At 66.9% G+C, this 12035-nt stretch overlaps 1 protein-coding gene across 1 annotated transcript; it reads right to left on the bottom strand.

The window, feature by feature from the left end:
- Positions 1–593: 593 nt before the first annotated feature.
- On the bottom strand, positions 594–6133 carry NEFH (neurofilament heavy chain). The gene is made up of 4 exons (XM_075167217.1): positions 5317–6133; positions 3907–4106; positions 3067–3191; positions 594–2707 (listed from the first exon to the last, which is right to left on the bottom strand). The coding sequence occupies exons 1-4, from the start codon at positions 6098–6100 to the stop codon at positions 1108–1110; spliced, it is 2709 nt and encodes a 902-aa protein (XP_075023318.1). The 5' UTR covers positions 6101–6133; the 3' UTR covers positions 594–1107.
- Positions 6134–12035: the final 5902 nt, after the last annotated feature.

Here is a 12035-nt window from a genome sequence, read left to right on the forward strand (position 1 = left end):
GTTGGGATGTGCCCCCTCTCCAGCGCTGTGCAGCTCCCTGCTGTGAGTCCTGTCCCACAGCCGGGGCGGCAGAGTTGGGGTCCATCCCCGCTCCCAAAGTCATCCTCCCTCCTGGTTGCCAGCTTCTCTGTGGGTGATTTCTCCCCTGGGAAGGCTGACAGACCCTCTCCATGCTCCCGTGCAGCCCCTGCGGTAGCACGGTGCTGCAGTGCAGGGTGGTGCTGCAGTGCTCGGGTTAAACCAGCCCCACTGGGAGCCACGCTTTAAAAAGGGAAAGAAGAGAGAAACCAAACCACTAAAATCCTTTGCAGAGCAGGGCCAGGGCCGCCCCTCTTTCCAGCCCCCTGTTTCCAGCCCCCTGTTTCCAGCCCCCCAGGACATGGGGTCCTTTGTGCCTGCTGTGGGGTGAGCTCACCCCCGGCAAGGGCCGGGCTTTCCTCCTGGGAAGGCAGCCGAGGCCCCGGAAAGCCTCGTGTGTCCCCCCCCCCCCAGCCGTGGGTGACAGATCCCAGCCCCCCCAGGCCAGGCTTTCCTGCCTTCCTTCACCACCTCTTCCCCCCCCCACCCCTGGACAGAAGGCCGGCAGAGCCGGGGCGTCTCCGTAAGCACTTTATTTGGTTATTGCACAGAAAGCAAGTAACAGTGGGCTGAGGTTCCTAGTGCACCCCGTGTCTGCGAGCGCTCCTGCAGCACCCAGCCTCCCGCCAAAGCTGGCTGCAGCCTGGGTCACCGCTCAGAGGGACAATTGTCACCCCCAGGCCAGGGAAGGACCCCACCAGCCCCCCTCCCAAGCAGCTAGAGCTCTGCGTTGCACTCGTCCATCGATTGCACATACATTAAATAAATGCACTTATTGGAGAAGGGCGGTCGGTTCCCCCGGGGTCTCTTCTCCTCGGTTATAATTCAAGTGTTTACATGTGGCGCTCGGCGTGTATCACATTCTGCTAGGGAAGCTATCGGCCAACCCGCCGGGGCAGGGCAGCGAGGGGCTGCGTCTCTCACACGGACATATTGCTAAGGGGGGGTCCCCACCCCGGGCCCGGCCGTCGGAGGGGAGCGGAGCAGCTCCCGCGCCCAGAGGTGCTCTTCAGCGCCCCGGGGCTCTGCTCACTTCTTCTCCACGGCGGGTGCTGGCTCTGGGGCTTTGCCCTCCTTGCTGGAGGGGGCCTCGGCCTTGGGGGGCTCTTTACTGGCTTTAGGCTCATCTTTGGGTTTCGCTTTAGCTTTGGGCTCCTCCGCCTTCTCCTTCTTGGGCTCCTCCGCCTTCTCCTTCTTGGGCTCCTCCGCCTTCTCCTTCTTGGGCTCCTCCGCCTTCTCCTCAGCCTTTGGCTTCTCAGCCTCCTTCGCAGCAACTTTGCCGACCTCCTGCTGAGGTTTTGGTGGAGCCTCCTTCTCGGTCTTTCCTTCTTCTGCAGGTTTGGGGCCCGGCTTGGTGGTCTCCTTCACCTGTGGGGCTGGAGGCTCCGGCACAGCAGCCGCCTTCTCTTTGGGTTTCTCCTCCACCTTGGCCGGGATATCCTTCTTGGGAGCTTCCTCTTTCCTGCCCTCCTCAGCTCCGGGCTTGGAGGGACCCTTCACCTCCTTGGGTTGCTCTTCCTTCGCAGGGGCTTTTGGCTCCTTTGGAGGGGAGGGGGTGGGCTCCTTGGCGGGGGCCGCTTCCTTCTGCGGAGACTTGGCTTCCTCCTTTGCAGGAGATTTGACTTTCTCAGGGGACTTCACGGTCGGGGTCTTGGCCTCCTCCTTTGAGGGGGTTGGAGGTTTCTCTGGGGACTTGACAGCCGGGGTCTTGGCCTCCTCTTTAGAGGGGGTTGAGGGTTTTTCTGGGGATTTGACAGAGGGAGGTTTGACCTCCTCCTTTGAGGGGGGTGCAGGTTTCTCTGGGGACTTCACAGCCAGGGTCTTGGCGTCCTCTTTCAAGGGGGTTGAGGGTTTCTCTGGGGACTTGACAGCTGGGCTCTTGGCCTCTTCTTTCAAAGGGGTTGCAGGTTTCTCTGGGGATTTCACCGCTGGGGTCTTGGCCTCCTCCTTTGAGGGGGTCGGGGGTTTTTCGGGGGATTTGACAGCTGGAGTCTTGGCCTCCTCCTTTGAGGGGGTTGGAGGTTTCTCCGGGGACTTCACAGTTGGGCTCTTGGCCTTCTCTTTTGAGGGGGTTGCAGGTTTCTCTGGGGACTTCACAATTGGGGTCTTGGCCTCCTCCTTTGAGGGGGCTGCTGGCTTTTCTGGGGACTTGACAGTTGGGGTTTTGGCTTCTTCCTTTGAGGGGGTTGGTGGCTTTTCTGGGGACTTGACAGCTGGGGTCTTGGCCTCTTCCTTTGAGGGGGACTTGGGTTTCTCTGGGGACTTGGCCTCCTCTTCTTCACCCTCTGCTTCAGCTTTCTCCTCTTCTTCACCCTCTGCTTCAGCTTTCTCCTCTTCTTCACCCTCTGCTTCAGCTTTCTCCTCTTCTTCACCCTCTGCTTCAGCTTTCTCCTCTTCAGCCTCTTTCTCAGCCTCATCCTCCTCTGTGACCTCCTCGGTCACCTGGATTTCCTCTGTCTGCTCCTCCACAATCACTGTCTCCTTCTCAGATTTTTCCACCACCTTAATCTTCTCCTCACTCTTCACCTTGATGTTGGTGGTGATGCTGGGAGCCTTGGGGACCACCTCAGGGAAGGAGATCATCCCAAAGCCAGACTCGATCCGATATTCCTCCCCTTCCAAGAGCTTTCTGCCAGGAAGAGACCAGAGCAGGGCAGTCAGTGATTGCTTCTCACCTCCTCCCTTGACCAGGAGCTGCCAGCCATGCCCTGCAGCTCCATCTCCCTCCTTGCCCTGCAGCTCCATCTCCCTCCTTGCCCTGCTTTCGAGATGCTGGTTGACCCTCCTGCTCCTAACCCAGGTTTCCTCACCCTTTCCTCTGCAAGCTCTGTGCAGTGCTGGGTCACCCATGGTCTTGGGATGGAAGTGTCTTTTTCTCACCGAGAAGGGCCCAGGTATCAGCGAGGGCCCTTGAGAAGCGTCCCCAGAGACACCAGCACTAGGGGCTGGCTAAGACCCTCCCACCTTCCCCTTGCCCCCCCCCCATACCTATAGGCAGCAATTTCGATGTCCAGGGCCATTTTGACATTGAGCAGATCCTGGTACTCCCGGAGCTGAGCTGCCATCTCCCACTTGGTGTTCCTCAGCTCGCTGTCAAGCTGCTGGATGGTTTCCTGCGGCAGACAGAGCAACTGGTCATGTGGGGGGCCAGTCCCCAGGAGCAGGGTGATGCAGAGCCCCCCTAAACAGTCCCCTGGTCTCCAGAGGAGGGAGTGGTCACCCAGCATCAGGGTGCCCTCATAGAGGGGGCCGCAGCCACCTCCCCCTGCAGCCACAGAGGGAAGGGGACACGGCCAGGGACTGTTTCAGTGTGTCCAGTTCCCTTGGGGGAACCGGCGGGAGCCCTGCACCCCCTCGGCTGAGCCCCCGGCCCTCTCCCAGAGCTCCCTCCAGCAGGGACAAGATGTGGGAACGTTTCTAGGACTTGGGTGAGTCTGGTGGCCACCAAACCCCAGCCTGAGGCTGCTGGGGATGGGGCATCACCCTGGGGACAGTGCAGCTGCAGTGCAGCTCTGGGACACAAGACATGGTGTGAACCCCGGGCATGGTTCATTGATGCTTGTGACCATCATGGGCAGCTCAAAGCCAGGCAGAGATGTGGGACAGCTCCATCATGGATGAGGGACACAACAGTGAGGATGCAACCTCAGGCTCTGGGGACCTGATCACCAGGAGCTGGGGAAGGCCGGCTCTAGACACAACCCTGAGTATTTGCCACAGGTCATCACCATCACTGAAGCCAAAGCACCAGCGCTGCTCCTCCCCGGGGGCTGGACGGTCCCTCCCCACCAGGCGATGTCTAGGACGTTGCCCACTGCGCCGCATTACCTGGTAGGACAGGACATCTGCATGATGGCGCTCCTCCGAGTCCTGTCTCTGCCTCTCCAGCGACTCCTGCGTCCCTTTGAGGGCTTCCAGCTCGGTGGTCTTGGACTGGAGCTGGCGGCGGTACTCGCAGATCTCCTCCTGGGCCAGGCGGATGGCGTCCGTGTTCACCTTGGCAACCTCCGAGAGCTTGTCCAGCCTCACTGCAAGGGGGGAAAGGAGAAGCTGCAGGGAGGGAGGCTGCCGTCTCCCCTTCTTGGGGAACCCCAAACCCTTTCAGGCTGCACATCCCCTGCGTGCATGTCCTCAGCCCCGGCGGGGGCTCCCTGGGTGCACTGGCTTCCCCAGCCCTCGCTCCCTCTGCGCTCGCCCTGTGTGGGGCAGGGGAGGGTGCCCGGGCTGGGTGGGTGTTTTCACCATCCCGGACTTTTTCCACGCTGCAAAGCTCCCTCTCCCCTTCAGCTCCTGCCGCAGCCCCTGTCCCTCAAGGAGCTGCCCACTCACCCCGCACCTCACCGCGCTTGGCTCCGGCCTCACGCACCCTCCCGGGGCGAGGCGGGGGGGGGTTTGCCGCAGCGCCCCGCAGCCACCCCCGGGGGACCGGGGAGGGGGACGGGATGGGGGGAACAGAGCCTGCTGCTCCCAGCGCAGCCGGGGCAGCCTCCGCCCCGCGGGGACAGCGCGCCCGTGGGTGCGGCGCCCGCCGCTGTCCAGGGTGCTGGGCGACCCCTGTCCAGGGTGCTGAACCCCGCCCCGGGTCCTGCCGGCGCCCATGGGTGCCGAGCCCCCGCCCCCGGGCACTGTAGTGCCCCACCCAACAGCGCAGCAGGGACACTCCCTGCCTCTCCCCTCCCCCGTCAGGGATGCGGCACCCCCCCCCCCCGTAATCCCCTCCCTGCGGCACCGCAAACCCTCCTGGCCTCGCTCCAGCAGGGAGGGACCGGCAGCATTAGGGGGGGTCCCGGCACCCCACAGACTTGCGGGAGGCAGTGAGACTATGCCACCCTCCCCAAAACGCACTGCGGGGCGGGGGGGGGGGGCGGGGGGAGGCTCGCCAGCGCACCCGCAGACACTGGGGAGCTGGTGGCAGGGGCGGGGTTACTGTAATGCCCCCATGGAGCTCTGGATATACAGGGGGGTCCCTGCACCCCCCAGGGCGGGGTTACCGTAATGCCCCTCCGGACCACAGTATATATGGGGGGGTCCCTGCACCCCCTGGGGTGGGGGTACCCTAACGGCCTCCCGAACGCAGTGTATATGGGGGGGGTTTCCCCTGCGCCCCCCGGGGCGGGGTTGCCCTAACGCCCTCCCGGTGCTCGGCACGCAGCGGGGTCCCCGCAGCCCCGGGACGGGGGGGGGGGGGAGGTGCTGCCGGCGGAGCCCTCCGCGGGGTGCGGGGCGGGGGACACTCACCGCGGAACCACTCCTCGGCCTGCAGGGTGCTGCGGGCCGCCGTGCCCTCCAGCTGGGCGCGCAGGTCGCGGAGGGCGGCGGTGACGCCGGGGCGCAGGGCGGCGGGGGGTTCGGCGGGGGGCTCGGGGCGGGCCCCGCGCAGCAGCGCGCCCACCTCGGCCCGGTGCTGCCGCCGCAGCAGCTCCGCCTCCTCCCGCAGGGCTCGGGCTCGCTCCTCCAGCGGCCCCCGCGCCCGTTCCGCCTGCGCGGAGCGCTGGGCCAGCCCGCGGGCCGCCGCCTCCAGGTCGGCTCGCTGTCGGGCCTCCTCCTCCAGCCGCCCCCGGAGCGCGGCCACGTCCTCGGCCAGGCGCGATCGCTCCAGCCGCAGCTGCCCCTTCTCGGCGCCCAGCCGCAGGACGGTGCCCCGCATGTCGCGCAGCTCCCGCGCGTACAGCTCGCCCATGGCCGAGCGTCCCGCCTGCTGCTGCCGCAGCGCCGCCGCCTCCGCCGCCAGCGCCCGGTTCTGCTGCTCCAGCGCCCGCACCCGCTCGATGTAACCGGCGAACCGATCGTTCAGCACCTGCAGCAGCTCCTTCTCGTTCCGCGCCCGCGGTTCGCCGTTCAGCGAGTCCAGGCTCTCGGTGGAGGACGCGGCCGCGCTGCCGCCGCCGCCCCCCCGAGCTCGCCCCACCGGTCCCGGCCACGAGTGGAAGCCGCTGGAGGCGGCGGAGCGCGGGGGAGCGCGGCCCGGCTCCTTGCGGAGCCCCCCCGGGGGGCCCAGCAGTGTCTCCAGCATCAGGCTCATGGCGACCCCCGCCCTCGCTGCGGCACCGGCGCCGCCGCCGCCCGCTTTATAGGGCTCGGAGCCGCCGCTCCGCCCCACCACCGGCCACGGGATGGGCACCGGCACCGCCCCGCGCCGCAGCCCCGCGGGTTGGGGGGGGACCTCACGGCCACGCCCCGGGTGGGGGACCCGTGATGGGGAACGGGGGTCATCCGGGAAGGGAGTGGGGACCATGCGGGGGGAGAACGGGAGCCCTCAGGGCGGAGCGGGACCCCCGGGAAGGGAGCGGGGGACCCCCGAGGACAGAGCGAGGGGCCCGTGGGAAGGGAGCGGGGAGTCCCCGGAGGGAGCAAGGACCCCCTGGGCAGGGAGCCGGACCGCCGGGAAGGGAGCCAGGACCCCCGGGCAGGGAGTGGGACCCGCGGGAAGGGAGCGGGACCCCCGGGCAGGGAGCCAGGACCCCCGGGCAGGGAGCCAGGACCCCGGGAAGGGAGCGGAGACCCCCGAGGACAGAGCGAGGGGCCCGTGGGAAGGGAGCGGGGAGCCCCCGAAGGGAGAAAAGACCCGCGGGCAGGGAGCGGGACCCCGGGCAGGGAGCGGGACCCCTGGGCAGGGAGCGGGACCAGCCAGGGCAGAGCAGGGCCCTGCCCGGGGTGAAGGAGAGCGGGGGACCCCCGGGGGCACGGGCAGCCCCCTCCCTCGGGCGGGGAGACGGAGCAGAGACCCCGGGCGGGCTCAGACCCCCCGGGCCGGGCACTGCTGGGGGCCGGGGTTCCACCGGCTGGAGGGGGGGGCCCTGGGCCGCCCCCGCTCCTGCGGGCCCGGGGGCTCCGGGGGGGGCCGGGTCCGCAGCCCCGGCTGGGAAGGGGCGGGGGGGCGGGGCCAGCCCAGCCTCTCTACACGCGCGGACTGCCCGGCCAATCAGCACTTGCGAGTCATCTGGCCAGTCAGCACGCATAGACCCAGCTAGCCAATCAGCACAGCTGTAGCCTGACCAATCAGCATGCAAAGAGCTCAACCAGTCAGCAGGTAGCTACAGCTCAGCCAACCTGCAGGTAAGCGGAGCTCAGCCAATCAGCAGCCAGGTACATAACACTAGCCAATCAAAACTCGGGTACATCCATCCCAGCCAATCAGCACTCCCGCAGCACCCTGGCCCTGCCGGGGGTCCCTGGGGAGGCGATGGCCGCTCGGACGGGGCTGCGGGGCGGGGGGCCCGGGGCGGGGGGCCCTGCAGCGGGGAGCGGGGCCCTGGCGGTGCCCCGCTCCCCGCCATCTGCACCGGCCCGGGGCGGGGGACAGGGCGGGGGTGCCAGGCGGTGCCCCGTGGGGTCCCCCCGCCCCGTGGCCCCGGGAGCGGGAGGCGGCTGCGGTGCCCGCCGGGCCCCCGGCTCAGGGAGGGGGGTGGCGGGGTGGCAGGGCGGCCCCGCTCCCGCCCTCCGCCCCGCCGTAGCCCCGCCCCAGCCCCACCCATCCCTGCCATAACCCCGCCCCAGTCCCACCCATCCCTGCCATAACCCCGCCCCAGTCCCACCCATCCCCGCCATAACCCCGCCCCAGTCCCACCCATCCCTGCCATAACCCCGCCCCAGTCCCACCCATCCCTGCCATAACCCCGCCCCAGTCCCACCCATCCCCGCCATAACCCCGCCCCAGTCCCACCCATCCCCGCCATAACCCCGCTCCAGCCCCACCCATCCCTGCCATAACCCCGCCCCAGTCCCACCCATCCCTGCCATAACTCCGCCGTAGCCCCGCCCATCCCCGCCGTAGCCCCGCCCCTCCCCGCACATCCCTGCCATAGCTCCGCCCCAGCCCCGGCCGGCCCCGCCCAGCCCCACCAGAGCCCCGCCGCAGCCCCGCTCACCCCCCATAGCCCCGCCCGGCCCCGCCCCGGAAGTGCTCCCCCGCTCGGCGCTCACTTCCGCTGGGCTGGTGGCAGCAGGCGGTGGCAGCAGCAGGTATGGGCCGGGCCGGGCCGGGCCGGGCGGGTGGAGCCGGAGCCGGAGCCGGAGCCGGAGCCGGAGCCGGAGCCGGAGCCGGAGCCTGCTTCAGGCGGCCCCGCTGCACGGCCCTCCCGCCGGTGGTGGGGGCTGCTGGCGGGCTCCGGCCGTGCGCACCCCGGGCCGCCCCCTCGCCGGCGGGCTTCGCGCCGGGCCGGGCCGGGCCGGGCCGGGCCGGGCCGTCCCCCTGGGCCCGGGCCCTTCCTGCCCCCTCCCCCCCCCCGGCCCGGCCTCGCCCCCTGCCCGGGCGCGGCAGCACACGGGGCACCCTCCAGCCAGGAGCCCGGCTCCGACCTCCCCCCGCCAGGGCCGTATGCCACCCCGCGGCGCCGCCGCGGGCCCAGCCCGGGTGGCTGCCGGGGCTGCGCCTCTCCCCGTGCCCTCCTGTCCCTCCGCGTCCTGCCCTGCCCTCCGGATCCCACCCGGGTGGCTGCGCGGGATCAGCCCCGGAGTCCGCTCCCCCCGCCGCCAGCCGTGCTCCCCCGCAGCGCCCCGGGCACCGTGGCCTCGCCGGCAGCCAGAGCCACCGCCGGGCACCCCGCCTGGCGGGCAGGGCCTCCTGGAAGCACAGGTTTCCCTGCCTGCGGCAGCTGCTGGGGCTGCGAGGCCCGGGGCGTCCCCCTTCGCCTACGGCCGGAGCAGCCCCGCGCCCCGGCTGGCCCGGCAGAGCTCGGAGCGCGGCTCCGGGGCAGGAGCTAAAAGGACTCGAGAGCCGCAGGGCCCACGGGGCTCACCGGCACGCCAGGCCCGGCCCGGGGGCTGGGGGTGGCTGGGGAACAGGGGAACCCACCCCCACCGGGGTGGCTTTGGGGGCTGAAAGCCATCGGTGCCCGGTTCTCAGGGTCTCCGGGGCCCGGCCTCTGCCCAGGCAGCGCTGTGGCTCGGAGCATGGTGCAGATCCGTGGGAAGAGGTCGGTACCGGGCTCTGCTGAGATGAGGAGTAAGCTGGGAACTGGGCATGGATCAGACAGGGAGGTACCCGGTCTGATACCCTGTGCTCGCTGCCCAGGTGGAGGGGGAAAAAGGGGGAAACAAAACCCCAAACTTCATAAAAAGGAGTCTGTGAAACAGCTTCTGCCTGAAGGAGACGTCTTACGGGTGGTGGTCTCGTTCTCTGCAGGTGCTTTATGTCGCACGGAGTTTGCCACAGTTATAAAACTTGTCAGGGACACCGTCCCCCTTAGCAGCCGGGGCTCGTGCGGGGTTTTGCCGTCCGCTCTCGCTCGGGGAGTGGGGTGTTAATGGGTGCCGTGGATAAGCAGTTGGTTCGATCTGATTTGCTGCCCCCCAGACCTGGCTGTGGGATCGTGGGCTGCTTCCCGTGCCGCTCAGGCTGCCGGATGGGACAGACTTGACACTTGGGGACCCCGAGGGGCTTTCCAGGGGTGTTGGTCCTTACTTGGACCAAGCCAGGCTGGGAGCTCCATGGTGGCACCGGGAGGCATCCGGCCTCGGAGCCCTGCGGGGCCCGGCTTTCCTGGGAGAAGAACGTCCCCTCTGCTGCGGGAGGCTGTCGGTGGGGCTGATGCTGCGCGACAAAGCTCATCTGTGCGTCCCGGTACCTCCAGAACAAGGCCCTCAGCATCTCTGAGGGCGCTTAGCTGGTGTTTTGGGAGGGACACCAGAGGTGTTGTCCCTGCTCGAGGTGATCTCTGGGCTTATGCTGCTTAAAGTGCCCCGGAGCACGGTGCTTTGGGTCCCGCGGTGTTGGGATCCCCGCGTGCTGCTTTGCCCGGCAGTGGGTGGTGCAGGGGACGCCTCGGGACTTTCCCTTTTCTGTTCGTGGGCTTTATTCCCCAATTATTGCTTGATGGGATGGATCAGTCGTGACTCATTTTTAATGCGTACAGCCGCTCTCGTGGCCCTTCTGCCATCTGTGTTAATTAAGGGCCAGGTGCCGGTGCTTCGGGGCTTCGCTCAAATGAATGGATCTGCCACGATTTTGGGCACCTGGCTAACGCCGCGGTAGGTTTGGCAGGGCTTTTACCCCTGAGTTCTTAAAAGGGGGCACCTTAACCTGTTGGTTGATGGGAGAGGGACCCACTTGGAAAGCGTGCGGGTTGGTTTGCGAGAGGACGCGCTGGCTGCCCACCCGCTGCGTTCGCAGACCGTCACCTGCGCTCGGCGCTGCTGTTAATCGGTGGCTCCTCTCATTAGAGAAGGTGCGGGATAATTCATGGCACTCGCTGGCTTTGCGGGGGGACGCTGGGGGGGTATTTTTCCAACTTAGGTGGAAGCCGCAGGGTCTTGCCACCCTCAGGGTTTGGCGGTGCCGGGTGCCTGTGCCGTGCTGTGGCGATGCAGGCGGGTTGTTCTGCGGCAGAGCACAGCCCAGCCGGCGGATGGGGCAGTCCTGGGCCCTTCGGGGAGATGTGAAGGTCTGAGCCCGAGCTCGGGACGCAACAGCAGGCTCACAGCCCCGCGTCGCTGCATGCTACGGGGCTGAGCGTGAGCTGAGACTGGCTCAAGTTAGGAAAAATATCTTCTGCTCCAGGGAGCGTGCGCGGGGGTCGTGGGGCTTTGTGCCGGCTGTGGGGAGAGGCGTGGGGCAGAGGTTGGGTCGAGCGCGGGGATGGGCGCTGTGCCCACGGCTGCGCACTGTCTGCAGGGCAGGATACGCCACGTAACCCAATTTTTTCCCCTCCTTATTCACTCCATGGAAGTTCAGCACGAGGCGCTTTAGCTGCTGGCTCTCCTATCGTCAGCCACTCATTCTCTTCCAGGCTTGGGTTTTCATCTTCCCCGCCGGTGTCTGTGCCTGGTCCGGGGGGTTAATTCTCCCGAGGAAGCCGTCGGGGCTCCTTCCCGGGCCGGGGCACACGGTGCCGCTCGGAGGCGTGAGGAGCCGTCCCCGCCTCATGCCTGCCCGGCCGTTTGCATTGGCTTGAAGTTGCTTCAAATCGACGGGGAGTCGTTGCGTGAAGTCCCCGTGGCTTCACTTACCTGTCTCAGTATTTAGGATTTTTTTAGTCTGCCTTAATTTTCCTTAATTGTGCCGACTTTGGGTTTTAGTGATCCACCTCAAGTGCTTTATTTGCAGCTCGTAGGAGTTTTCTTTCCCTGCTAACCTTCGGCTGACCCTCTGTTTTCTAGATGAGCTGTTTCCTAGAAGCTTGCGCTTTGAGATCCTGCTCCTCTTTGCCTCTCCCTCCACTTTAGGTGCCAATGTATAACCCCGATGCGTGGGGGGGGGGGCTGTCTGCGTGGGGCTGGAGTGGATGCATCTCCCTGCATTTGCTTCCTTCCCTTCCCGCCTGCCTCGTCAGACCCTCCTGAAGACGCACGTCAGGCTGGGCAGATCCAAACTTGCTGTCAAACTCCCGTCCTGGGCTGTCACAGTCTGTAGAAAGATCGGCGGAGCTACGGCGAGCCCTCTTGCTGCAATAACCAGGGACCCGGCGTGCCTTGGGCAGGGTGTAAATGCTCGTGTGGTGCTTAGATGACTCGCTTTCCCCGCACCCCTTCCCCGGTAATGGGTCTCTGTTGCTAGAACAGCTCCTGTCAGCAGCCTCTCAGCCTCCAAGGACGGAGGAATTGGCCTAAAACAGAGCGGTGAAGGTAGCTGGGGGTCACTAATGAGTTTTCTTCCACTCTCCGTAAGAGGAAACGAGTGGCACCAGTGACGACTTGTTCGGCATCGGTGTCATCCTCAGGCACCCGCTGGCAGCACCCGCTTCGGTGAGAAGCACCGTGCTGCGCTTGTCGCTGTATCTCGGGTTTAGGAGCATCTTATTCACCCGGGGCAGCTGAATTCGGGAGCCCGCTGGCGCGGCAGCCGGGAGGAAGGGGACGGCTGAGCCCTGCCGCGTTCCCGACCCGAGGGCCTGAGCTCGAGGACGGGGCTTGTGCCATGTTGCGCCCATACGGGTGCGAGACCCGGCGGCAGGTCTTGGGGGGAACGCGCTTCTCCTTCAGCCTCAAAGTGCTTCATGAGCAGCAGAAAATCAGATGCT

The sequence above is a fragment of the Calonectris borealis genome, chromosome 18 (genome assembly GCF_964195595.1).
Source record: "Calonectris borealis chromosome 18, bCalBor7.hap1.2, whole genome shotgun sequence".
NCBI classification, from domain to species: domain Eukaryota; kingdom Metazoa; phylum Chordata; class Aves; order Procellariiformes; family Procellariidae; genus Calonectris; species Calonectris borealis.